Source organism: Leptinotarsa decemlineata, unplaced genomic scaffold, assembly GCF_025532065.1.
Source record: "Leptinotarsa decemlineata unplaced genomic scaffold, Ldec_3_MD MMD2_tig00000133_RagTag_RagTag, whole genome shotgun sequence".
NCBI lineage: Eukaryota > Metazoa > Arthropoda > Insecta > Coleoptera > Chrysomelidae > Leptinotarsa > Leptinotarsa decemlineata.
In genome coordinates this window covers 4113991-4141066 of record NW_027412542.1, presented here as the reverse complement: position 1 = coordinate 4141066, position 27076 = coordinate 4113991, and the positions used below count along the sequence as shown (strand labels likewise).

The window sequence follows — 27076 nt, the reverse complement described above, 5'->3', positions numbered from 1 at the left end:
CGTGTGAACTCGTTTGAGATTTTGGGGGCGCAATTATGTAATGCACTTCCGGAGTATTTCAAAATTATAACCAAGGAACAAGTATTCAAACATAAAATAAAACAACTAATTTTTGAAAGTAGCCCTTATACAATCGATAAGTTTTTCTCTTACCTAAATTTGTAAAAAATGTTTCGTATTATTTTTCATCATTGCTGCTTTGATCACTTACTTGATTGTGTTAACACCTCTTGTTATTTATGAATGTGTCTGTTGTATACTTGTATTTTATATGTGTATTTGATATGTACTGACTTATCCAATTGCTTTTATAAGCTCATTTTAATGGATCAATAAAAAAAATTGGTATCATGCTCATGTCGATTACTAAGCATCATCTGTAAACGAGCTTTTTTGTTGAAATATTTGTGATATTGTCAACTGATACAATTAATATCTCAGTAATTATACAGTCAAGGTTTGGCATACCGTAATGTAATATTCGTATCATTATGTATCATTATAAAAATTCAGCAATTATTCCTTATGGCATATATGTGTAATGTCTCAAACTTTCAAAGTTTGATATATTGAGAAGGAAACTGCTGTTGCGGTTGACATGAAACTATTTTCAAATGAGAATTTCACTAAAAAAATATAATCATCTCTTTATATTCTTAAGGTACATACGGAAAATAAACTGATTTGAATGAAGTGAAGTTATTGAAACAATCCTTTTCTTTTTGCAGACAGGTAACTAATAAATATAATGTAATTAATTAAATCAAAACAATAAGACTTACTTTTGAATAGAATGTGTTTCTTAATTCTGAAAGTCTCAAAATACATTGTTTATCACTTTATCATTTATAATTTACAGGTACCTTAAATGTGGTTCAGTATTAAGTATTAAGTTTTGAATTGATCAAACAATTAAGACAAATGATGTCACTAAAACAAAGGTTTAATCATGTCAGAAAATAAACTTTGTATTACTCATATATTGATAGTAATTAGAAAGTTTGTGTTGAAAATTGTTGCTGAAATCTTTTGATAGTAATATCAAATATTTGTGAATTGAAAGCTTATCTTAGGCTACAGGAATTATTTTTTATATAAATACCTTTTGGCATGGACAGCTGATACTTCAGAAAGAAGCCTTTGAGTGTTATAATCATTTTCTTTCTTATCAACAACTTCCTCTACCTGTGAATGAACTCCAATAAACTGACAAAGCTTCAGAAGAAGACGTTCTTCTATAACAATTGTAATTTTTTTCAGGCGTAATATAAAATGCTGAAAAAAAAAATCATGATATACAATATAATATTCTAAAATTATTTAAAGAAAACTCATCAGTTGATCATTTTACAAATCCTAATAGTGACTTTTTTGAAAATGTGATATTGATCACATTGTGATCATATTGATCACAATGTGATCAATATGATCATCAAAGGTTACCTTAATATCAAACAATGCTATTAGTCAATTTCAGACAAATTTTTTTTATTTTATAAGATAGAGTTCACAATTCTTGGGAATATTATTTGATCATATTCATTTATACTCAATTGGAGTATATTCAAGTCAGACCAATGAGATAAATTGCTCCAGTCAAGCTAACAGTTCTGCAGTCATCAACTACCCTACTATGAAGTTTGAGATCGTCTGCTAACATAAAATGATGGCGTTGATGTCTAACATCAGGCACATCGTTTACAAATAGAATGAAGAATATTGTCCTAGATGTGATCCTTGATAAATTTCATATCTTACAGTTTTGTGATAATATAAAACCACAATGTATTCAAAAAACACTTTAATGTGAGATTTCCCCTTGACAGTTTACAAAATTGCGACACGTGTTTCGCTATACAATAGCATCTTCAGGAGTCACTGACTAAACACATTCTGAGTCAGGCTTTCAAAGTAATTCAAATCCTAATGACTATTACTACATGACGAATTTCTAACTGTCATTAGGATTCAAATTACTATGAAAGCATGGGACAGAATTTGTTTAGTCAGTATTGTGATGCCTGAGGATGCTATTGTATAGCGAAACACATGTGGCAGTTTTGTAAACTGTTGAGTGGAAATCTCACGTTGCTTTTTTTAATACATTATAATTGATTCTCATCAGGTATCAGTCAGTTCTATCATATTAACAAAACCGGAATATTTCACAAACTGAATTCTATTTACTAAACAACTTCTTAATCATTTCAACAAGTTAAGCCATGAGAAGATCATGATCTTATAGAAAGCTTTAGAGAATATAAATAGAATCAATACTGGTTTCATAGGTTATGTTAGGTTATTCATAGGTTATTGATTAGCCAATAAACTAGTAGGTGTGAATCTACAAGATGAAAAGCTATGCTGACGTTCATCAATTAGGTTTTTTGTATCAAACATCAGTTATCAAACAATACAGTAAGTGGGGAATTTCACTGGACGATATATTTCAATATAGCTCCAGATTTATGGATTGGCACTATGAAGCTTTCCTTCCGAATGCAGCACAGGTTGCCAAAGATTAAAAAAAATTGAAAATTGTTTCTAAGGGTTTTGCTAAAATGAATATACAGTTTTTTAAAAATCGAAGGAATTCCATCTAGACAAGCCAAAAGTTTTGATTGAAAAATATGATAGAACTGACCGATAGTTGAAAGTTTACAAAACTGCGACACGTGATTCACTATACTATAGCTAAACACGTGTTATTTTGACGTCCGGAGATACTATCGAACATACAGGGTGTAACTAAATAAGTGTAAAACATTTAAGGAGATGATTCCTCATTGAAAAAAAGATAGGATCTTTCATATAAAGAAATTTCATTGGAGCATCCCTTGTTAAGATACAGCCCCTTAAAGGGGTTACATCAAATTTGTATAACAATTTTTTTCACAAGCACTAAAAAAGTTACAATATTGAAATTAACCTGACGTTTTGTACTACCAAAAAGACACTTAGCCAGAAATTTATTTGGTTTACCCCATGGTTGTAAGGGGTGGAAAACTCAACCCCTAAAATCTATTTCCAATGTAACTTTTTGTCTTATTATTTGTTTACCATTTAAAATTTATTTCCGATAGCCTGTTTCATTTCAAACAAAAAATGTCTCTTGGGTTTTTTGCCCAAAATAAACCAGTTCGCAGCAAAAAATGATTTTAGGAACAACTACAGAGATACATCGTCATAAATGCGAACTGGATTTATTGTTATTTTGTAGTTAATACCTGCATTAAACGATTAAAGGGTAATAAACAAAATTAATTTATTAATAACAAAACACACAACATGTAGAAATCATAGTAAATGTTCAATATGTCTACCTTCAGACATTACGCATGCGTCTAGACGTCGGCGCATTGAGCCACGTATTCGCACAAATATTCCTGGAGTCTCTCTGATTACCCTGCACGCATCGATGATGCGGTTTCTTAAGTCCTCTACATCGCGAACAGGAGTACGATAAACCAAATGCTGTAAATGGCCCCAAATAGAGAAATCAAGAGGATTGAGATCCGAGGATCGAGCGGGCCAGTTCTGTGGTGCTCCTCGATCTATCCACTGATTTGCATATGTTTCAGAGGAAGCAGTACTTAATTTGATTGAAGAACAACCTACTACCAGTACTAGAAAGATTGCTTTCCAGCTAAATGTTGATCATATGATGGTATTTCGGCTGATGAAAACCCTCACGCTATTGTCGAAACTAACCATCAAGAACATTTTTCTCTTAACGTGTGGCTCGGAGTTATTGGGGATGATTTAATTGGGCATAATTTTCTGCCTCCTCGATTAAATGGTGAGGCATACGTTCAATTTTTAAGAGAAGTGCATCCAGTACTACTGGATGAAGTTCCTTTGGGCGTCAGAAGGGATATGTTTTTTATGCATGATGGGGCTCCTGTCCATTTTAGTCAAGTAGCACGTCAGCATTTAACTGAAACATATGCAAATCAGTGGATAGGTCGAGGAGGACCACAGAACTGGCCCACCGATCCCCGGATTTTAATCCTCTCGATTTCTCTATTTGGGACCATTTACAGCATTTGGTTTATCGTACTCCTGTTTGCGATGCAGAGGACTTAAGAAACCGCATCATCGATGTGTCCAGGGTAATCAGAGAGACTCCAGGAATATATCTGCATGTTGTGTGTTTTGTTATTGATTAATTAGGTTTGTTTATTACCCTTTAATCGTTAAATGCAGGTACTAACTACAGAATAACAATAAATCCAGTTCGCATTTATGACGATGTATCTCTGTAGTTGTTCGTGAAATAATTTTTTGCTGCGAACTGGTTTATTTTGGGCAAAAAACCCAAAAGACATTTTTTGTTTAGAATGAAACAGGCTATCGGAAATAACATTTTTGAATGGTAAACAAATAATAAGACAAAAAGTTATATTGGAAATAGATTTTAGGGGTTGCGTTTTCCTACCCTTACAATCATGGGGTAAACCAAATAAATTACTGGCTAAGTTTCTTTTTGGTAGTACAAAACGTCAGGTTAATTTCAATATTGTAACTTTTTCAGTGCTTATGAAAAAAATTGTTATACAAATTTTATGTACCCCCATTAAGGGGCTGTATCTTAACAAGGGATGCTCCAATGAAGTTTCTTTATATGAAAGATCTTATCTTTTTTTCGATGAAGAATCACCTCCTTAAATGTTTTACACTCATTCAGTTACAACCTGTATATAAATAATAAAAGAAAATCTTATAACTCACCCTCAACCAGGTTGCAATAGTAACAATGGCATTGTTAATCTTTTAGCGTGTCAGAATAAAGTTATTTTTATCCGAGTATTTTCAACTAAAGCATAAGGAATATAAATTTTAACTAAAACTTTGTAATTAAAATTTTCAAATTTCAAAATGCTTTTACCTTGCATGAGCTTTTCATTACAAAATGTTCAAGGAAAGGAGGTTGAAAGGAGGCTAAAAAATTTTATATAAAAACATTATTGAAAAAATGAAAACAGGCTTGTCTGAGGATTTTTGAATATATTTGTTATAGAGATACAGATTTTATTCCATCGGAGATTTCTACACCAAAAATTTTATTATTAATATTTCTATCATGTTGTATCTATATTTTGTTTTGAGGTTGCATATATTTAGAATAACTTCAGTTTGCAAATTATGATTTTTTTAAGTCAATAAATAAACCTCGTTTTAATATTTTTTGTACGATAGCAAACAATATGTTTACATAGATGGTTCGCAAGAATCCCCAACCCCAACAAAAGTATGTTATCTTTTTGGAGAGAATAAATGGAAATACTTTGTTTACCTTGAATATAACAGCATTTTTATCAACCTTCTTTTGTATCTCTGTATTGAAGTCAAGAGCGGGTAAATGATCGTAAGCTTCTAAACTGGTTTTTGAGCTCACTGGTGTGATGTACATGACAACAGGAACTGAAGTATCAATTAGCTGAAAAAAATAAAGAAGAAAATGTGAAAATTTTATTGAAAGGCTATCATGGATCTGTGTTTTGAACAACAAGATCACCTCATCAGAAATGTCCTGAAATTTTTCGGTTATGATAAACAAACTTTACCCATTTGCAGACTACGACCAACAAACACAGAAAATGAGTTTGACACAGAGAAATCGAAAGATATGTTATCAATACATTGATATTTACAAAATAAATATAGAAGTATTAAACTGAGGTACACAAAACAAATCATTTCTACCGACGATTTTCAACTATATATTTCACATGTTCATCAAAAGATGGGAAAATCAAAACCAAATACTGAAAACATCAGTGGATTCAAAATACTACCCTGCGGAATACCTGAATGACTTTCTCTCAATGAGGTACAAGATAATAAGTTCTGATCGAGTTTTACCCTCTGAGTTCATTCAGAAAACTAGTTTGTCAGCCATTTCAGCAATTACTGATTGCCAATTGTTATTTAAAAACTTTACTTTTATCAAATAAAGCCAAAACTGAAATATCAGATCTGTGTAATGATTTCTCAATATTTTCAGAAAAAAAACTCCTGTAGATGACAACTTGGTTGGTGAAACACGTGTCGAGAAGATTATTTCAGTAAAGTGCTTGTTTTGGACATATTACTAGATTTGTTTTCAAAATATTAGCCTAGCTAATATTTTACTACAGAATTGGCAGCTTTGACGTATTTGGTTATGAAGATAAAATGGTGAAAATAGAAAAATAACCTTGAAAATCATAATACTGAGATTCGTTCAGTTATGAACTGTTCTAGCTACCTCAATGGTTATATCGTTAAATTAAACCAAAATGCAATTTTTTCAAGTGAATTTGACCAAACGGTAAGATTAAAGAGATCAGAAAAACAATCCTAATGATATTGATAATATTATAATATAAATGACGTCGCATCACAGATTTATATTAGTTTTTAAATCAAAGAAACCAAGTTCTTTGGAATAATCAATTTGAAATAATAAGGAATGAAGTGAAGAGTATAAATAAAAGGTGTGACATAACAGTTGCCAATTGAAATGATATTGAAAGAAAATTATCATATGTTTCAAAATTTGGGTAATTACTTTTATCTTCGATATTACTATTTGTCACTTTCCACAATAGGGGATATTTTACCGGGACGGTATGATTGAGAAAAAGCTAAAATTTAAGGTAGATAATTGGGAAAAATTGGGAAAAAAAAAATCCTTTTATACCAAAAACTATCAATTACCTGATTATCCACTTGTATGTGCTTGATACTAATGCAGAACTGTTTGCTTTGCGATGTTATGAGTGTTTCTCCAATTATAGTTGAGAAATGAGCATAAACGAGTTCCTCTGCTGGTTTTCTGCAAATCAAACTCATTCCTAATCCTTTCAAATTCACTCCTATTTGTAGCTCTCTGCAGTCATCTTCTTCGTTTTTATTCTCAGACAGCTTCGGCCTTTGATCTTTCGAAATTGTTCCCCATTCTCTGTCATCTGGAGAAGCATAAATTTTTTTCTCTTTGAGATCCTTTATGCTTATGACTTGAGTTGGTCCGTCCATCTGGATACTTACTGACAGAAAACCAGAACCAGGTCGAAGACGCTGCCTCTCTATTGCATGTTCAATTGGAATACCCTGTTCAGTCAATTTGTGACATATAAGTTGGGGTAAACCTAGCACAGCTGCATTTCCTGAAATATTTTATTTGGTAATGAATATGATCTGTTGAGACTTGAATATTTGTATTGACTTGCTGATTTTATGCACTTTTTTACCATCGCTTAACTATTTCCATTTTACAGATAGTTCTGTTACAAATGCTCTAATGATTCTTTACAAATAAAAACTTTCTGACCTGTCTAAAAAAAATCTGTTTAAAATCTATTTTTCCATTAACCAGCTGTCGCACCCCTACGTACGACAATCCTCAGAAGTCAAAACTTGTGTGAGCTAAGGACTAACGAGGTCATACCTTTTAACGTGTGATTCCTAATGCGGGTTGGATGATAGCAAGTGAAAATTGATCGTTCAGTCTGGAGTTTGAACCACCGACCAACACGGCGGTCGATTTGAGTGAGTGAACAAAGCACCCTCGTCGAACCGACCGGCTACCGACCGACCTATTTTTTATAATCATCATTATGTTCTTTTGGAACACTCTAGATTGAAAAACAGCTCCTCAGAAAAAATTTCCATGGGTTTCAAAATTTTCAAATATTTACTTCACGAGATAATGAACTTTGAAAATTTGCAATGTGCAACTGTAATATGAATCACGAGTGTCATCAAGAAAGAATTACAGAATATATCACAAATAGGCAAGTTGATCTATTGAAAACACTTTTTTTACAAAAAAGATGTCTCTCTCTACACACAAAGTTATGGTGTTCTGGTGTGGAAAAAATGTTTTCCTTTTTTATACTGACAATTTATTCCCCAAGAAATATACAATACAAATATACCAGGGAAAAGAACAATATAGAAAAGAATAAAAAAAAGTTCAACTAATTCGCTCACATAAAAACTGTAAGCACTTCTGTATTTCACAGTAAATAAATTTTATATTGTAATTATAAATTTTAACCTAAAATTAGGAAGGAATATAAAATATGATTTTACAGAATAATTAATTCAATTTAATGAAATAAACCCAAAAATCGTATCACATTGTATCACAGTGTATTTCAATATTAGTGAATTCCAAAAATTTAAAGCAATTCTTCATTAAAAAGTTAGGTTGTTTGAAGCAGTAGTCACATCGTTTCGATTTCAATAGTTTGTTCCAGTTTGTGGACTTATATCCAATGAACAAGTTGATGACTCATGCACAGCTTTTTTTGTTCAAAGAATTAATTTAACATATCCTATTACCTGCCTATTTATGCTACTTTTACATTATTCCCGATGCTTCAATAATACATGATTTATAAATTTATGGTTCCAGAATGCATAATATTGTAATCAAGTTACTCAGTAAAATATTATTATGAATCTTTACCTTTTTGGGGAATATTCACAATGGTACACAGCAAAGAAAGATATACAGAATATTATGTAAACGATTCTAGTAATATAAACTTAAATATGAAGCAACTGATTGAGAATTAGAAAATTTAGCATTCTCACCTGGCCTCAAACCATAAAACCCATCTAAGGCTTGTACACACATATTGTAATGATCACAACATAATTTCCCATCCTCCGTAAACCTCCATTTCTGTGTAGATCGTCTCCTGGGATCGATACGCCTCAACATCAATTTGGAATAGGTATTGGGTTGTGGAGCAGTGCCTTCTATATCCAATACTAAAATGGTATTACGGCTTTGTGTCTGACCAGGGTGTAGAGGTGGATTGCTACCCTCGTGCTGCAGGTAACCTTCAGATGTCATTCTCCATAACTGGGATCTCTCACTAGGTATTTTGTGTGACAAAACCACTCTGGTATTTTTGACCACATCGAGAACTAGTTCTTGACTTTCAACATCATTTGGATCTTGAATGCCTCTAGGCCTGGAGAAGTCATAGAAAAACATTGCTGATATTTTATTGTTCACTTTATTTAATCTGTGATGAATTTCAGTGCAAGTTGAAATGACGATCGTGGTTTCTTTCAACATTTATTTTGGCAAAAAGAGTTTTCATTCAGCTATTTTTTGTAAAGAGAATATATCATTTATCATTATCAATTTTTGTAAAGATTCTAGCAAATGAATTATATTTGGTAGTGGTCAACTTGAATGAATGTAAGAACCTGAATGTTTTTCAATGATTTTCAGTGATTTGTTCCAGACTCAATAAATACGATCACTTTTGAAAATTTGATTGTTTGGAAAGCAATAATTTCTGAAGTAGCTTGAGATCTATAAAGGAGCCGTGAAAGCCGTGGGTTTTTGAAATTTCTTCCTGACGTTTCGCTGGCGCGAGTGGCTAGCTTCTTCAGAGGTTTAACCATCATGGCTTGCTTTCCGATGACTACCCTTTTAGGCCCTTTTAGCGTATTTATGCCTTGTCAGGTATTAACAATCTTGCTGCAGCAAGATTGTTAATGTTCCAGGTTCAAGTGCAGGTACGAATACAGGTACAAATTCAGCTACAAATATAACTGATTACCAAAATTTTAATCGAAATGTGTCCTCTCATACCAATATAACCGTTATGTTGAATTAAGTAGAGAACGTTCAATCTCACCTAAGTTTTTTTAACAAAAATTTCATATGAAAGGTAAGGTTTGAACTTTTCATTAATATTTTCTTAATACTTATCTGTATATATCATATCTCATATATATCATATATCTTTATCAAAATATTCACTAACAAGCAACGAAAGTAATTGTTGTAGCGTTAATTTTCCAAACTTGTAACAAGTTTTGTTCAACAATCTTGGACAATTTATGGAAGTTAGATCAAAAGTAAATATAATACCTTTATATAATAATAACATGTACATGTACAACATTAAAGTAGAAATACTCAAGTTGTTTAAATCATTCTTATCTTGGTCAATGAAATCCTGTAAAGGTAGAAGGTTGACCATCCAGAAGAAAGAAGAGTGACAAATTCAGCAACAAAGTTCAGAAATATTTCTTTTGGTCATTATTGGACAATTGATCAATTTCTTGTATTTTGTATTTTAGGTGTACTTTATATCTTTTATAAATTATAAAAAGTGAAATGTTTATGTTTATATCTTACGTATTTTATTTATCAAATTCGAATAAAAATTCTGGTAAAAAATTCTGAGCCTAACGAAGGCATTGTCGTTACTGGAAAAGCAATGATGTATAACCTATTTTACGCCAAAGCTGAATAACAAATTTTCCATTTATATCAAAACTGTCAATTCAATTAATCTCCCAAAAACATAGAAAAATTGGCTCTTCAACTTCTACCAACTACTTATTGAATATTTTGAATTCTAGTATCTGAAATTGAATGATGCTCGAATAATAGTATTTCAATTTTTGGCAATTATTATGCTTGATATATGAATACATTCAAAATCTTCATACTACGTTTGTGTATTTTTCAATGTTTCAATATTCTATGCAATCTATGTATTTGTGCATCTAATCCTGCCATTTTATTTGATGAATATTCATGGATAGGAATTTTTTACATATTACTTAGAAACCTTTGAAACTTGTTACTTAGAAATCATCCACACATAAGTTTTATAGTTTTTATTCATTCATATGATATTGTATTGTACTGTTATTTTATGATAAAAATATTATTACTAATTATAAATCCACTACTAGCAAGATGTCCAAAATAACAACCGATACACTTCATAAATGAGATCTACCTGAAATAAATATTACACATATCAAAAAAATTAATGTCTTTTTTGTTTCTAGCATCTTGATAGAAGCTGCTACTTGTTTGATTGCCAAATTAAATAATGTGTTAGTCTAATTACCTGGCGATATAACATTTATGAAATAAATGAGGAATCTATTAACCAGCAGGGAACTACAAAAACCACGTCAGATGGACAAGACAGTTGACAAATGAAATTATGAGAAATGTTGACTCAATCAGGTGTTTAGTGACACACATGTAGTTAGATACACGTGTCAGATTTTTTAAATATTGTTTTATTTTGAAAATAGTGAAAAAAACTATTTTAAATTATTTTCCTGAGTATCGTTTATTTGAGAACCACGATAAATATAAGAATATGATCACAATGAATGAGAAAACAAAATAACTCACTTTCTGAATGTCCCAGCAAATGCAATATAAATGAAATTTTCGTATGTCAAGCCTGGAACAGATCCCAAAGTGGACATATCATAGTTATTAGATACACCACCTGGAGCTATCAATCTTATGGTGTTGGCTTTCGTCGGTTCATCCCAAGCATATGGAACACTTGTGTGTGCTCTTGCAGTACTGTGCATAAAATCAATATAACAACTCTGTCCAAACATTATAGATACTTCAGAAAAATTATCTACCCTTATTGGAGGGGGCATTGTGTCAGCATCTGAGAATACTATGAAAAACGTAGCTCCTTGAAGAAGTACCTCTAAACGAAGAAAATACACATGTCCATAGGCGTCACTGAAACAAATTATAAGTTATTCTGTAAAACCGCAATGTCATCTACCTGTAGCATTAGGTTAAGAGGGGAAGAAAAATGTTCAGTAGAAGAATGATTGACTTGTTTGATCACTTAGACTGTAATAGGGGAAAAGAGCTGCAGTGGTTAAATGACAAAGCTTAAACCTATTTCAGTATAATCGGAAGATTTTCGAACTATTCTAGCTGAATTGCAACCAATATTTGTCTTACAGTTAATTTTTTCATACTTTCCCTATCTATAATTCTTCATAATGACATCTTTAGCAAGACAACATTGGTCACAAATGGTGTTCCACAAGAAAGTATTCTTGGACCGCTGTTGTTCCTAATTTATATTTTGTTTCGTGTACAAATATAAAAAGTTTTTTGAAAAAGAGAGATTTCAACATTCATATGAAACTCGAATCAAACATAGATTGGTACCACCAAAACACTTGTCGAGTTTTTACTAGAAACGCATTTACTACAATTGATTTAGGCTATCCAATAAGTTACCACAATATAATGAAGGTAGCAAAAGTATTCATAAGTTCGGAAAAGGAATTGCGTATTAGTAAAACAAATTATAGTATTGAAAAATTTCTCTGTGATTTTATTGTCATTTTTTATACACTGTACTATAGCAACTGCCATCAAAATATCTATTTCTCCTTTTAGGAAAACCTATATTCCACAGAAAATGAAAGAGACATTGATATAGACGCAGCTCTTAGAGCATATTACTCGATCTCCCACAGCAAAATTAAGTACGGACTTATCATTTGAGAATGTCCACATACATGGATAACGTGTAGAGAATTCAGAAAAGGGCAATTTGGACCATAGCAGACATCCGACAATTTAAATATGTAAACCTTGGTTCAGATACCAATCCAGAGATTTGAATCAACAAGGAGAAATAATTCGGCTATAAACATATTTGATTTACTAACGGTTTCAATAAAAATATGGCTGTGACACAATTAAAAAAAAAAACTTAAAAATTGATCTTGTAGCTAATGCTTAATATGCTGTCACAGAATTAAATCACGAAGGATGACGAAACATGTATTTTATACACGAAGTAGATTTTTACATGTACATATATTTTATTATATTATTTTTCATTTTGTGGTATGTATGTAAAGGTATATGCATAAGTCTGCATATACATATTTTCATAATAAGTGATTCGTTGACTAAGATCTTATTTGTATATATTAGATGTTTCACTTATTTATTTATTGCTATATATGTTTATGTTTGATTTGTCAAACATAAAGAATAGAATTGGATTTTTCTATCCAATTCTTTTCTTTGGCAATATTTATTGGTGCAGTTCTTAGAAATTCACCCTATTATGTCAAAGTTATCACTTTCATGATATACCACCATACATTGATAAATAAGTATCAAAACTTACCGAATGTTAACGTGCATGGAATTATTCGTATCTATTTTAAGTCCACCAGACCAGCAGCAATTTGGAATATCTTCGATGGATACACAAAGCAACTGCTCTTTTTCCAAGTTTGTCCAATGAAACGGCATATGCGAATTAGGTAGCGCTTTCAGGTATGAAGTACGAGATGATTCCGAAATTTTAACTGAACAAATTTGAGCAAACAACAATTTATAAAGACTTCTGTTATAAAGCTGATATCTCGGAGAAATTGTGATGATACTGGTAGAGCGATATTTACCCCTACCCGGTCTCACTTCCAAACCGACAATAAAAACAGTGTCAGGTCTGCCGTCCCTCATCGTCACATGTAATTTTCGATACTGGGTTCCCTTTTGAACGTGGAAATTGGCACACCACTAGAAAATAAACTATATTATCATAAAAGTTTGATAAAAATATACAAAATTGTTTGGTGAATACCATTCCGTGCATTATATTATAACTATAATTTGTATTCAAAATATAAGAACACAGGCTTTAAAAGCGGGAGTCATGAATGGAGAGTACAAAATCTGGGTTGGTAGCCGGTGGTTGAATGGAACCTGAAGTACCCAATGTACTACTGCGGCAGACATCATCAGTGGTATGTGCGTTGATTTCTAAATATAATCTTCGTCTTTGCAGATACTTTTTACAAATTGAAAGTCTGAAAGAACTCACATAGAGAGAGCTGAAATGTAGATTCATAAGAATATATTTTCCGAAAACCTGAATGGTTAGTCAACTATATTTTATTTGACTCAATATGTTTCAAAATTTGATTATAAACCGCTGTTTCGAGAGCTTTTTCAATAGGTGGTAGAGTATAGATGTGACGAAGTTCACAAGACTTAATAATATTACTGACTTTGGGAATTGGAACAATGGTACTTGTTTTTAACTCATCCGGTATTTTGTCCATAGCCAGAGTAGTATTTATGAAATTGAGAATAACATGTCCTTTGGTTTCAAAAATATTTTTTAGTTTATTATTTGAACCATACCAATTGAATTTTCAAGAGAATTGATTATTTTGCGCAAATCTTCAAATGTTAGCGGCATGAATCTATCGAAGCTGTGTTACAAATTTGAGTTTACATCTTCCCATGGTTCATCTTCAGCTGACGTCAAAAATTTCATTGCAAAAGAAATTAACAATTTGGAGTGGAAATTCTATATATTTCATGAATGGTGCTTCAAAAAATCGTATAGAAGTAGGACGTTGCTACAACAGAGATCTTGAACTACGTTTTGGACTTTGCGAGCAGAATATTCCAAATAATTTATGAAATTCCAGTTGACGTACATGTATAATCATTTATTTATTTATTTATTTATTTATTTATTTCAACGGACAAGCCAATTTTTACAAATATCTTTTTATAAATTGTACATGTGCTTACAAACTAAAGATACATCAGATGTTTTTAATCGATTTCTTGAAGGATAATAATGATGAATTAAACAATTCCAGGTTAAGATGGTAATGATTTGCTGATTTCAATATCCTACATATTGTTTCATTCTGACCATAATTGGTTCTACAAAAAGGAATTTTAAAAATATCACTATTTCTGGTTCTTCTATCATTCACAGAGAGAGTAGTACAAAGCTCAACTATTTCTGGAGAATCAATATAGCCGTTTAATACTTTGTGGACAAACACAAGATCTGTTTCAAGTCTCCTATGAGTTAAGGTGTTCATGTTCAATATGTTCAATATCTGTGAGTAGTTATACTCTCCTCTATTTAATCCTAACTGAAAAGCAACATATATCAAGAATTTGTTTTGACACCCCTCTAACAACTCAACATCAACATTATAATAGGGTGACCATACAATGGAGTTATACTCAAGAATGGATCTCACTTGTGCACAATAAATCAGTTTTATAGATTCGACACTTAGGTCTCTAGCAGAACGAAGTGTAAAACCTAACATCTTACGGGCTCGAGATGAGGCTTCCGTTATTTGGTACTTAAATGACATTTTTAAGTCAAAAACGACACCTAAATCTTTTATTTTATCCGTTACTGCTAAATCATTCCCATTAATTTTATATGAGTAATCATATACATTATTGATCCTTGAGAAAGTAATTTTTTGACACTTATCTGGATTCAAATGCAAAAGGTTGACGTCACACCAGCTAGAAAACTGGTGTGACGTCACACCCACATTATCATGTAATGGTTTTTAAGAATCACTATCACATCACTATCACTATACTTTCCACTGTTTCACTTTTACTATCAATGAAGTATGAATTCAAATTGTTGGCAATATCTATATAATTTGTTCATCGCACGTTTCAAACACTACATAAACTGTAACAGTTTCTTGAAAAAAATTAAGTTTATTATTATAAATAACATTTCCCTAAATAATTTCAATTGATAACCCACAGCCCTAGCCTAGCAGACATATGTTTCTCTCTCCTCTCTTCCCATGGTCAGGTCAAAAGTGAGCGGGTCTATTCAACTCTCCACTGTAACGCGCCAGGATTTATTGTGGCATGACTCACTGTTCAGTGTGCGATCGACATATACTGTTGTGATTCAAATGATTGTGAATAATATATATTCAAAACAGCATCAAATATTCAAATTTACTTTCAAACCAAAAACACGCAATGGCTCTAGCCAGCAAGCATACTAATTTTGTGTATGTACATCATTAGTATTATTATTTAATCCTACCAAAGTAACAACTGGCTTATGGTAGCTATAATATGTGTACAAAATAATCAATACATTTTTTTCATTATTGAATAACTTTTCCTAACTTATGATGCACTGTTTGGAACCTTTGGTGTAGTAATGAATAATACTGGAGTTTTTTCCCAACACCAAATCGCTATTTTTAACACCTCGACACGTGTTTCGATCACCAAGTGATCATCTTCAAGAAGAAGATTATAAAGTTTAATCTTCCCCTTGAAGATGATCACTTGGTGATCGTAACACGTGTCGAGGTGTTAAAAATAAGAAGATTAAAAAGTTTAATCTTCACGCACACGTCTTCTGACGCCTGAGTCTATCATTATAGCAGTGAGGGAGTGAAACAAGATTCTGATCAAGTATGATCGATAACTTACCTGAGGACTGCCGTCCCAAACAACTCTTTTTCCTACTCTAGCATTGATTGTTAGATTAGCGTCCTGATCTGAAAAACTAAACAGCAGTGGAGCTACCATCCTAGCTTGTTCATGTTCATCAAACTGACCAGCGCTTTCAACAGAGGTGCCAGATTGCCGGAAAACAAGCGGTAAACCTGTTCTGTTGATGATCCAATAATATGCACTAATCGCAATCTGAAAATTAAAAAGAACATTTCATTTCAAAAAATAGGATTACCTATATGATTATTACCTTCAACTTTGCACCTTTATTAAATGTTAGTTGAGCTAATAGGTACAGTCTTCTCTGCCGGTTATCCTCAAATCTGATTCTACTTGTGAAGTCACTGGTACAGCTACTGAGGACTACTATTGGATTGCATGTGCGAAAGTTGTCTAATCTTATTTCCAACTCTACATTTTTTTCTGGATCAACCTAACAAGAAGAGATTGGGGATATGATATAGCCGGTATAAACATATTTTAAGATGGAAGAGCAATTGCTGAATTTTTTAATAATATGTATGATAGCTTAGATAGAATGAGTATCTTTATTGACCTTAGCAATGCTTTTGACCTGGTAGACGTCGACAAGATATTGTTGTAATTTATCCCTTGAAAAAATAACACCGGCCGCCGCTGATCTTCACTGATCAACTGCGACTTGGTCAAGGGCGCGCTCAACCCCAATCGTATCTCTCGATCCTTCTAGAAACCGCGTCCCTTCGAGAATTGTTCCGCCGGCTTCCGAATACTTCCATCGAGATATAAAAGCATTACCAACACTCAGGGGAGGCTAGTCAAGTTCGGAAAGTGCAGTGCGAATTGAGCTAATAAGACGACAGACATTTGAGAATCAGTCTGAAGTTCAGTTAGAATTTTTGTATTGTACTGAGTTTAATTGAACATTGTGATCATTTCTTGTCAAACCCACGAGGAAAACGTAACAATACTTTCTTATGAATTGAAAAGTATGGAGGAATATCCTTTCAGTAGTTTGGGTGCTACGTAAATGATAGAGTACACTGTGTTGAAATCAATCAAATCAAATTATGCTTTATTACCCAAGATTTGAACATCTTATTGACAAAGTCTAGTAAAGTAAAATGTGTATATGGGACATTACATTAACAAATACAAGCTATAAAATAATGCCTAGAGACAAGAGCAGCATATATGGACAGAACAATATTAGGCCCAGCTGAACAGATACAAATATAAGTACATGAATATATGAATATTGAATAAATGTAAATAGACATGTAATGAAAATTGATATTCATTTCATGATGATTTCAATAACTTGTTTACACAAAGATACTACTACGTGCCAATTACTTGATAGAGCCTTGGTAGAATTCGTTCACACTATAATAGAGCCTCACCACAACGAATTCTTTTACTTTTTTTGTAAATTTCTTTTCAATATTTATTCGCCTTAAATTAATGGGAAGGCAAATAAATAACTTCCTGCTATTGAAAATAATAGAATTTAGTGTAAAGGCCAGAGTAGTGTTGGAAGGGAAATGAAGCAAGACTGACATGTGCTATAAGTTGAAGTAGTATTAAATTAATTTTGATATTTTCGTGGATAAGACATACTGTTTCCAAAATAAGACATACTAAGGTCATAATTTTTTGCGTCACAACTAATCCCTGTATCATTTCCTCAGAAACAAATTCCATAACGTAAATAAGACTCAATTTGTGCAAAATAAACTGATGTTGTAATAGAAATATCTAACTCTCTTGCAACAGCTCTCACTGCATGGCATCCTGCTGTTAGTCTTTTACATAAGAAGTTGAAATGGAAATCAAATTTTAAATTTTCGTTAATGTAGAGCCCTACAAAATTGTTTTTCTTCAACTTTTCAATTTTACATTTTCCAAGTGTACTTCCCATGTCACATCTAAACGTGACCAGATTCATTTTGTCGATGTTGAATGATAAAAGATTGGAATAGCTCCAATCTTTCACCCTTTTTATGTCGACGATGATTTGATTAGGTAAATTTGAAGTGGTATTGATAATTAAATCTGATAATCTAACAGCAAGGAGACTACACTGCCAAGCTGGCGTTTCACAGTTGGCGCTTAATATGTTTTGAATCAATACACGACAGAATCAAATTCATAAAATAGTTTGCAGCTACAATGACATACTACATTTACGATGCTTTGAACTGAAAAATGCTAAAGGAAATATATGAAACCATCGGCCAGTTCTATTAAACTTCATTTAATTGATGCCTTGTTGATGTTGAGCTGTTTCAGTATTTGACTAATACATAGTCAAAATCTGGAGGGTATTGCTAACTGAACTTTATTTATCGAACTGTATCAATGAATATTATTAACTTACCCCTGTTAATGCAGCATTTGATCCTGCTTTGATAAGGGTTACTTCACCATTAACGACATAATGCATGTCAATTGGAAGAAGATTTTCCAACTTAACGGTTGGCAATAAATGAATTCTGTGAGCAGGTTGTTCAAATCTTGAACTAGTATTAATGTAAAGATTTTCTCTGACAATTTCAGCACAAAATCTAAAAAAAAAATAATAGTTAGAATTTAATATACAGGTCTGTACAAATTAGACCATCCGCACGAGATTTCTTAGATACTAAGAGACAGAGAGTCGGTGAAGTTGTGGGAAAGTTGAAATGAAATCTTTATTTGAAATAGGAATTCCTAATATACATACAAATCTTAAAAATTATGATAAATGTGAAAAAATTGTCAATATCGCGAAATATATGAATACATCAATTATAATAGCTACTAGTAATAAAATACAAATAGATAAAAACAATTTTTATATCAATCTGTTAAAAAAATATTCTTCAAAATAAGTGTAAAACAGTGAAACATATGAATGTGTGTGTATAAAGTTAAAGGTATTTTAAAAGCTAAAAAGAAAGAAAAGAAAGTTAAAAGAACGAAAAAAATTAATAAATATCCAGTGACCTTATATGTTTTTTTAGCTGATATTTGAAACTATCGATAGTGACCGAGCATTTAATGTCTTGAGGGAGTTCGTTGAAATCATTCAGTCCCCTGAAAAATAATGATATCATAGAATTTTTAGTTTTGGTTCTAGCTATATGAAATTCATTATTAGTCCTTGTATCATAACGGTGAATTTGATTGTTATAAGTAATAAAAGACTTGAAGTAACTTGGTAATAAATTCTTTGTGATTTTATAAATGAACATCATTGACATATAAAATAGTCTTTGCGTTACACTATACCAATTTAGAGTATTTAGCATAATTTGAATGGGAGTATATCTATTACACATCAAGATTATTCGCATTCCTCGATTTTGTAATTTTTCTAATTTTTGTTTGTTGTTTTTGTCCAAGAGATATAGAAGACTAGAACAGTAATCAAAATGTGGCTGTATAATGCTTCTATATATAGTTATCTTTGAAAATAAAGACACTTGAGATGATATCCTAGAAAAAAAGAAGAGTTTTTTCGAAATTTTTTTGCAAATGTAATCGCTATGAGCGTTCAGTGTTAGTGAGTCATCTATTATGAAACCTAAGTATTTAAACTCGGTTACCCATTCAATCTTGTCATGATCAATGGTAAGTTGTAGAGACTCATAGTCCACATACTTTAATTTATGTTTATTACTGAGAATCATGGCTTTGGTTTTTTTTGTATTTAATTTTAGTTTATTAGTTCCCAGATAGGTTTCATATTTTTTTAATACTTGGTTCATTCGAGTTATTGTTTCGTTAAGATTGTGACCATAACATGCAACCAATGTGTCATCCGCGAATAAATTCAGAAAATCATGACCTTGCACATAATTGAGATCATTCAAATATATTATAAAGTTGACTATTTGAGAGCACTATTGAATGCCACTGGAGATCAACTCCAGCTTTCTTGTTTGGGAACAAACACACCGAAAATAAAAAATATCTATAATCTATTTTTTATGTTATTGGAAATTGCCTAAATCAGGCAAGGATAATTTTTAAAGAGCTATCAAAACATGTGTACAGACCTTTCATAGAGGGTGTTGTCCCACTTGAGTCACCTTGAACTTGTAAATTTTAAATGTAGACCTGTATCTTTTTCTCCAAATTTATTGATAGGTAACTATTATTCATTATTGAGTGAATTCATTCTGCCACACATAATTTTTAACAAATTCCTTGATACGAAAACATTTGAAAAAATTGATAATAAAGTACCCAAAATGTTGTCATGTCCCATCTATGTTCAGTAAGGTTTTCCTATGTCTTAATACCTCCAGACGTTGAAAAAAAACTTTTATATCCAAACCTTACTTCACATCTTGTGGTGTTCAATGAACACTATAATCGACAGTAAGACCATTGAAATATTGAGAAATATGGATTGATATTCAAGAAAAATAAGCTAGCGTTGACCTAATTCATTCATTAAAAGATCTATATTGTCTTCCATAAGATACTCCAACGAACCAATTACATGCCATAACAAACTAATTTTTTTATCTGGTTGTCGTATGACGTTACAAAACGTCACTGAAAATTTTAGAGGGTTGTGATTTCGACAGATTTTAGATACTTGCGTACTAGTTATGCTATGGTACATATAATGAATGATAAATCCTTCCTTCCTTCAAATAACATACAAAAGGATTTATCTCTTTGAATAAACAAGATACTACCCAAAATAGAATTTCGAAATTCATGTTTTCTCTCTTATATCTTCAAAAAACAACAGAGATATAGGTAATAGATTCGTATCACTTAATAGTAATCTAAAAAAGGCAACTTATACCCCTTATCTTTTACTGTTTACGATATCTCCATAAAGAGAATTGAACATATAAATCAATTTGTTTATAAAGTTTTTTAAGTGTCTGTTTACTTCATAAATTTTAGATTACTTTATGAAAACTAATTTCATTCTTTGGTAGTTACTCATAGACTCTCAATTAAATTTTAAATGTGTTCATTGAACTTGATACAAATTAATGAAAAGAGAAATTGAAATTTCTATGTTTTTTGCCACTTTTATTTGTAACTAACGTTACTTCAGTTTCGTCCTATATGGACATTCTTAAACTTATACGATATTTTTATATTGTATAAGTTTGAGAATGTTCATATAGGACGAAACTGCAGTAACGTTGCAGCAATATTTTTATTTTTTTATTGTATAAGTTTGAGAATGTCCATATAGGACGAAACTGCAGTAACGTTAGTTATAAATAAAAGTGGTAAAAAACATAGAAATTTTCATTTCTCTTTTCATTATGATCTCCTACCATGTAGTAACGGCTACATCCATCAATTTATTGATACAAATTGACTATTTTATGAACTATCATTAATTTTTTTTAAACTGGAGGTATTGAAAATCTGATTTCTAAAAGTTACTCCAATTTGAAACATTTTTTTTATTTAAACTTGTTTCTCAAGAATAACAGAAGAATTGAAAATCAACCAACCCGATAGAAGGTTTTATTTTCTGATATTGATTTTTACTTTTAAATAATTTGATTTTATACAATATCTTAACTTCGACCATGTGTCTAGGAGATATAACTCATGATAGTAACAATGGTATTGTTAATCTTTTAACAGAGTACTTTTCTACTACCTACACTGGTGAGAAGTTTACCAAAATTCAATTGACGTACATAATCTATAGATATGGATTATGTATGTCAATCCAGGGTTTTCCTTTCATATGAGAGCTAGTTGGTTATTGAGTTCCACCCATGAAGCAACCGCTGTTGTAAATGTTGGTTCAATCCCAACTCTGTAACGATGAACGTATCGTCTGACCCGTGCTAGAAATCGCACGTTAAAAGGTAAAACCTCGTTAATCACTATTTACAAGTTTCTGCTTTTGAAATTTGTTGTTTATATGAAGATGAGAGACGGTTAACGAAAAACACATTTTAACCCCCATACACAAACATATAAGAGTTTCCAGACTTTTGAATTGATGTAAATTGATAGGCTATACCAACTGACCTTCAAACTTTACACAAAACGATGTATTGATATTTGATATTTTAATGTAAATTACATTCTCATTTTCAATTTCTAAATGTATCTATCTAGTCAATTTTATTTAATACATACCTATAGTTATGTCCTTTATGTGTATGACAAGTAGCCAGTTCATACATTCTATCAACGTTACTGGGCATATTTGTCCAACTCAGCGACGGCATGCAAAACGTATATTGATGTGGAGAACCGCTAGGCCTGATATTGATTTGAGAACAAGTATGCATCAGTGGTACTGATAACGTAGTTTTTGTGTCTATAGTAAAGGATTTGCTAGGAACCCACGGAGTGAGAGAATCCTGAGGTAATCGACTTTCTAACTTCACCTCAACTGTTTGTGGAAGATAATTGATAATCAGAAGTGCAGAACGAATCGTAACAAGTTTTCTAGCAGATCCTTCCAGAGTTATGTCGAATACTACTCTCGCTGGTGAATTATCAAAGACCTGCAAAATAATAAGAATAAAAAGTTGATAGTTTCGAGGTAGTCACGAGCTGGGCTCTCCCTGAGAAATGATATTATATTTCAAAATGTCATTTGCAGTATTAAAAAAGTAAAAGTTTCTTACTCGAGGTTGATTCTCGGAAGCTGCATCTCTGAAATAAACACCAACTCTATCTACTGTGACTGGTTCTAAACATTGCCAACCTTCCACTTTGACTCCTAGTTGATGCATTCTCATTTTGTGAGAGTCTTGATGCCGCATTTTATCTGCAAGCAAAGTAATTGATACATCAAAAAACCATTTCCTTTTGACGAACATTCACGAAAAATATATAGAAACATCAGATTCAAGCTAAATGTATATTTGATAAAAGCTTTGTTTCTAACACACCGCATGAAAAAAGACCATGAAGGTTATATACCTTCCGATGAAAATCAACATGGTGTATCAAGTCATTTCAATGAAGGGAGATGAGTAAAATTTTTATGTGTTCACATGATCAATTATCATATATAATGAGCTCTGAAAACTTGACAGATTATGAATAGTTGAATAATTTTTGTTAATTTTTTATAATTTGATGATAATTTGTGGTATTTTGGTCAAGATGAATTCATCAAAACCATGTAGTCTTTTATTTTTATAAATTATTTTATGAATATATCGAATATATGAAGAGGTATCATCAGCAAAATATCAAGTCAAAATATGCTTTATCGGACAAATATTTCTATCTAATTGATAAAGTTTGGTCCTAATAACACATAATATAAAAAATTCTACAGATATCAGTCATAACTACTTAATCAAAATACTAAACACTCAGAAGGTTTTTTTTCGTTGATTTTGTTTGACGACGCGCTTTCAAATGTCTATGTACTTTTGCATGTTATACAAGATTTTTATTTGTTTTAATTACAAATGTTTTTTTTATGTGACATATTTTTCTCAGACTTCTTTTAATTGCTATATGTTGTATCTTTTTTTAGTAATGTAAACTATCGTAACTGACATTTTGCAAATTTTACAGGAGATCAGTTGTAACTCAAGTTACTTGAGTTTACCTCTATCATATCATGACAGATACATTAAAGTCACATTGGCTATGACGCCATTCATTAGCTGTGCAGATAGGACAACTATCCACTCAAGAATATACACCTCGACAATGCAGTTACATCAATTACCCCAAAATCGAGAATTTTGTAGTTACGACAGTTTACCTCTCAGGTACAGATTAGCATTATTATGTTTGTCAATAACATTTTAAATTTTTCTGATGATAAACTCATCTCTCTGTCATTTGTATTACAAGATTTTTAAAATTTTTCAAACGTATTCTTGTGCGTTTGTTTTCGTTTAACCTGGAATATATTTAAATACTTTTAGTTTTTATGTTCATAACTTGTAATATGTCCAAAACACTGAAAAGTCTTCTTAATGCCGAATTTGACTATTTTGTCAGTAACAGTCCACATGTATTTAAGATAATGGTAGTTTATTCATCTTTATTCAGAAATTTAAGCTTTCAAATTTCAATTATCATTATTAGTACAGTTTTCTTTGACTTACTAATGTTACCATATATACAAACTGCTCTTTATTATACAATTAATTTGGAAACAATTTGTGTACAAAACTTACATTGTATAAATTTTGTAAAAAAATGTATTTCTTAATTCATTTTTTATTTATTTTGTTTGAGTCCATTCGCAATTTTGTGATAATATCTAATGCAGCAGATTGTGTCAATCCATATTGTTCATCACTCAATAATTTTGTAAATAAATTGATGGATATAGCCGTTACTACGTGGTAGGAGATTATCGTGAAAAATGAGAAATAACATTTTCGGTTTTTATACCACTTGTATTTGTATCTAAGTTACTACACTTTCGTCCTATAAGGACATTTTTAAACGAATACAATAAACTGTATTTGAATACAATAAACTGTATTCGCTTGAAAATGTATTTATAGGGCGAAACTGCAGTACCTAATGTTAGTTACAAATACAAAAGGTAAAAAACAGGAAATTTTATTTCTCATTTTTCAATTTTGGAAATAACCAGCAAAGTTGATGTGAGTCTAATATTGACCATACGATCTTTTTACCTACTTTGTGAATTCGTTCCACTTTAGCAATTTATATTTCATAAAATATATACTAGGTTAGTGAAAGAGGATATTTTTTATATTAGCGCCACAGGTGTTGATTTTAATTTGATAAAATTTAATGATTTTGACCTTAATATTGTCAAATCTGGAAGCTTGTTTTGAATTCCCTCTTACAAATATGTGAGCTTCAAGAACATTAAAAAAATCTTTAATTTCATAAAAATATTATTATTAGAAGGAAAGCTATTTCAAATAATTTTGACACATTTCAACACAATTTGTAATGCAATCAATCAATTAAAATTTACTTTAATGTCTAAAGACTTCCTTATTGACAAAATTCAGAAGACATTCAGAAATTTTCAACAAGAAAGCAACAAATTTTAAATTGCGAAAAGCTCACTGCAAATTCAGTAATTATGATCAAATCATGGTTCAAACCTCACTCACAAAAAACATCGAAATTCAGTATTTGTAGTTTTGCTACAAATAATTATATTAATTGACTTAGGGTAGGTTAGGTCAACTTCATTAGTACTTTTAGTGAAAGAACGGTTTTGGCTTTCTACTTCTGAAGGACGGAAGAAAGTAATTAATTTCAAAATGAACTCTTTATGAAGATAATATAAAGATCATGCATAGAAGTAACTTTCAGATTCAAACCAGAAGAAAAAGCCTTCTCAAAACAACTACTTTTATACAAAAATAACTTCTTCCTATTCAGTTTGTACTCCAAACATTCGTTTTGAAATTGAATCAGATAGTATTCACAGGATTGCTACACAAAATGGTATATGGAAGGGATAACATTTCTCTTACATGAAACACTGTCATCTTCAATGGAGAACATCGATGTTATGAAAAATTTCATCAATGAAACTCCAAGTTAACTCAGATGTAACATTTTTAAATTCCTTACTGTAATATTTTCCTTTTGACTTGATTACTTTCCTTTTTCAAATTGAATCAAAAATGTTTTTTGGATGAATACTATTTACTTATGGACACGAGTGAGTTTGGTAATTAAAATGAAAACCTCACAACTAGCTATGTCTATAAATACCACATTAAAAAGGCTTGTATAAATATATTGAAATCAATACCATTAAAAAACTGATCAAGAAATAGAAAAATGCATGAGCATCATAATAAACCAGGAAAGCCATCAAGAGGTGCAGACTTGCGCCTGATATGGAATTGAAATAAATTGAGGATGGTAGTAGTCACTCAGATGAAAGTGAAAGTTGGTTTTTGTAATTTGCACAGATCAGTGATTCACATTTATAGTGAATTTTGTTTCTTTTCTATTTACCATAGTTTCATCAGTTCATGGCAGATCTGGTCATCCCAGGCTTGCCCACCAGAAAAAACAACCCTTCTTTCTATATTCACCATCACATTACACTTCCAATTGTTGAAAAATCTAAATGAAACAAAAAAACGAAGAAATTACCTCTGGTTGTGAATGAAAATGGTACCAATTCTCCTGGATTGACTGAGATCCAGTTACCACAGAGTTCATCTGTCGATGCCGACTGAGATTTGTCGAGATCGGTAACATATGTCTGAAATTTCAATGGTGACCCGGTATCATTCTTCAAAGCAAACGGCACAAAAGGAGATCTTCTTCTGAAATTATTCGCACTTCGAAGAGTAGTATTGTCATTTTTATTGAGCCTGACATTATAGTAATCTTTAGTCCAATTATCTTTCACCTGCTTATAAAGGTCGATGAGAGTCGACGTTATGTTTATATTGAATGATTCTTCTGAATCCACTTTTATCGATAACCGATTTTTCCATAGAACTTGCGAAATTGTTCTTTCCCAGTTTATTGAACACCTAAAAATAAAATAGTTACATATGTCACCTCTTAGGAACCTGGTCTAGTACAAGGCAATTACAGGACAACTTCACTTACCAAAGTACGATATTACTAAGTCAATAAAATAATTATTTTATAAGGATTTGAAAGAATACAATGAACTACCTAATCATATAAAAGATGCTTGTTAGGTATATAAGATCTAATCACTAATATTTTATCCAATATTATCATTATATACCGACTAATGTTTACGAAACTATGTAGACGTTAATAATATATTCTTCTGTTATTGATTTTTGTTCATTTTTTCAACTGTATGTATATTAAGATATATTAGAATTGTATGTATATTAGGCTATATTAGGATAAGTTTCCTATTCAATAAAGATTCATTCATTCAAATATAATAACACGTTAAAAGGTAAGACCTCGTTAATCTTTAGCTCGCACAAGTTTCGACTTTTGAGGGTTGTCGTTCGTAGGGGTGCGACAGCTGGTTAACGGAAAAACAGATTTTTTAAACCTGCTGCATGCAGCAGGTTCTGAATATAACAGAAT

The 27076-nt window shown here is 31.4% G+C and overlaps 1 protein-coding gene across 1 annotated transcript in view; it reads right to left on the bottom strand.

The window, feature by feature from the left end:
* Nucleotides 1-27076, bottom strand: part of Vps13D (Vacuolar protein sorting 13D) — a 71307-nt gene that overhangs the window by 6578 nt on the left and 37653 nt on the right. Inside the window, exons 21-32 of the mRNA XM_074172600.1 lie at nucleotides 26144-26532; nucleotides 22696-22838; nucleotides 22199-22572; nucleotides 18456-18642; nucleotides 16347-16529; nucleotides 16073-16288; nucleotides 12954-13351; nucleotides 11180-11530; nucleotides 8587-8972; nucleotides 6703-7151; nucleotides 5297-5440; nucleotides 1103-1275 (exon numbers count right to left, since the gene is read on the bottom strand). Of these exons, the coding sequence (XP_074028701.1) occupies nucleotides 1103-1275; nucleotides 5297-5440; nucleotides 6703-7151; nucleotides 8587-8972; nucleotides 11180-11530; nucleotides 12954-13351; nucleotides 16073-16288; nucleotides 16347-16529; nucleotides 18456-18642; nucleotides 22199-22572; nucleotides 22696-22838; nucleotides 26144-26532 (3393 nt within the window). The remainder of the gene's footprint in view (nucleotides 1-1102; nucleotides 1276-5296; nucleotides 5441-6702; nucleotides 7152-8586; nucleotides 8973-11179; nucleotides 11531-12953; nucleotides 13352-16072; nucleotides 16289-16346; nucleotides 16530-18455; nucleotides 18643-22198; nucleotides 22573-22695; nucleotides 22839-26143; nucleotides 26533-27076) is intronic.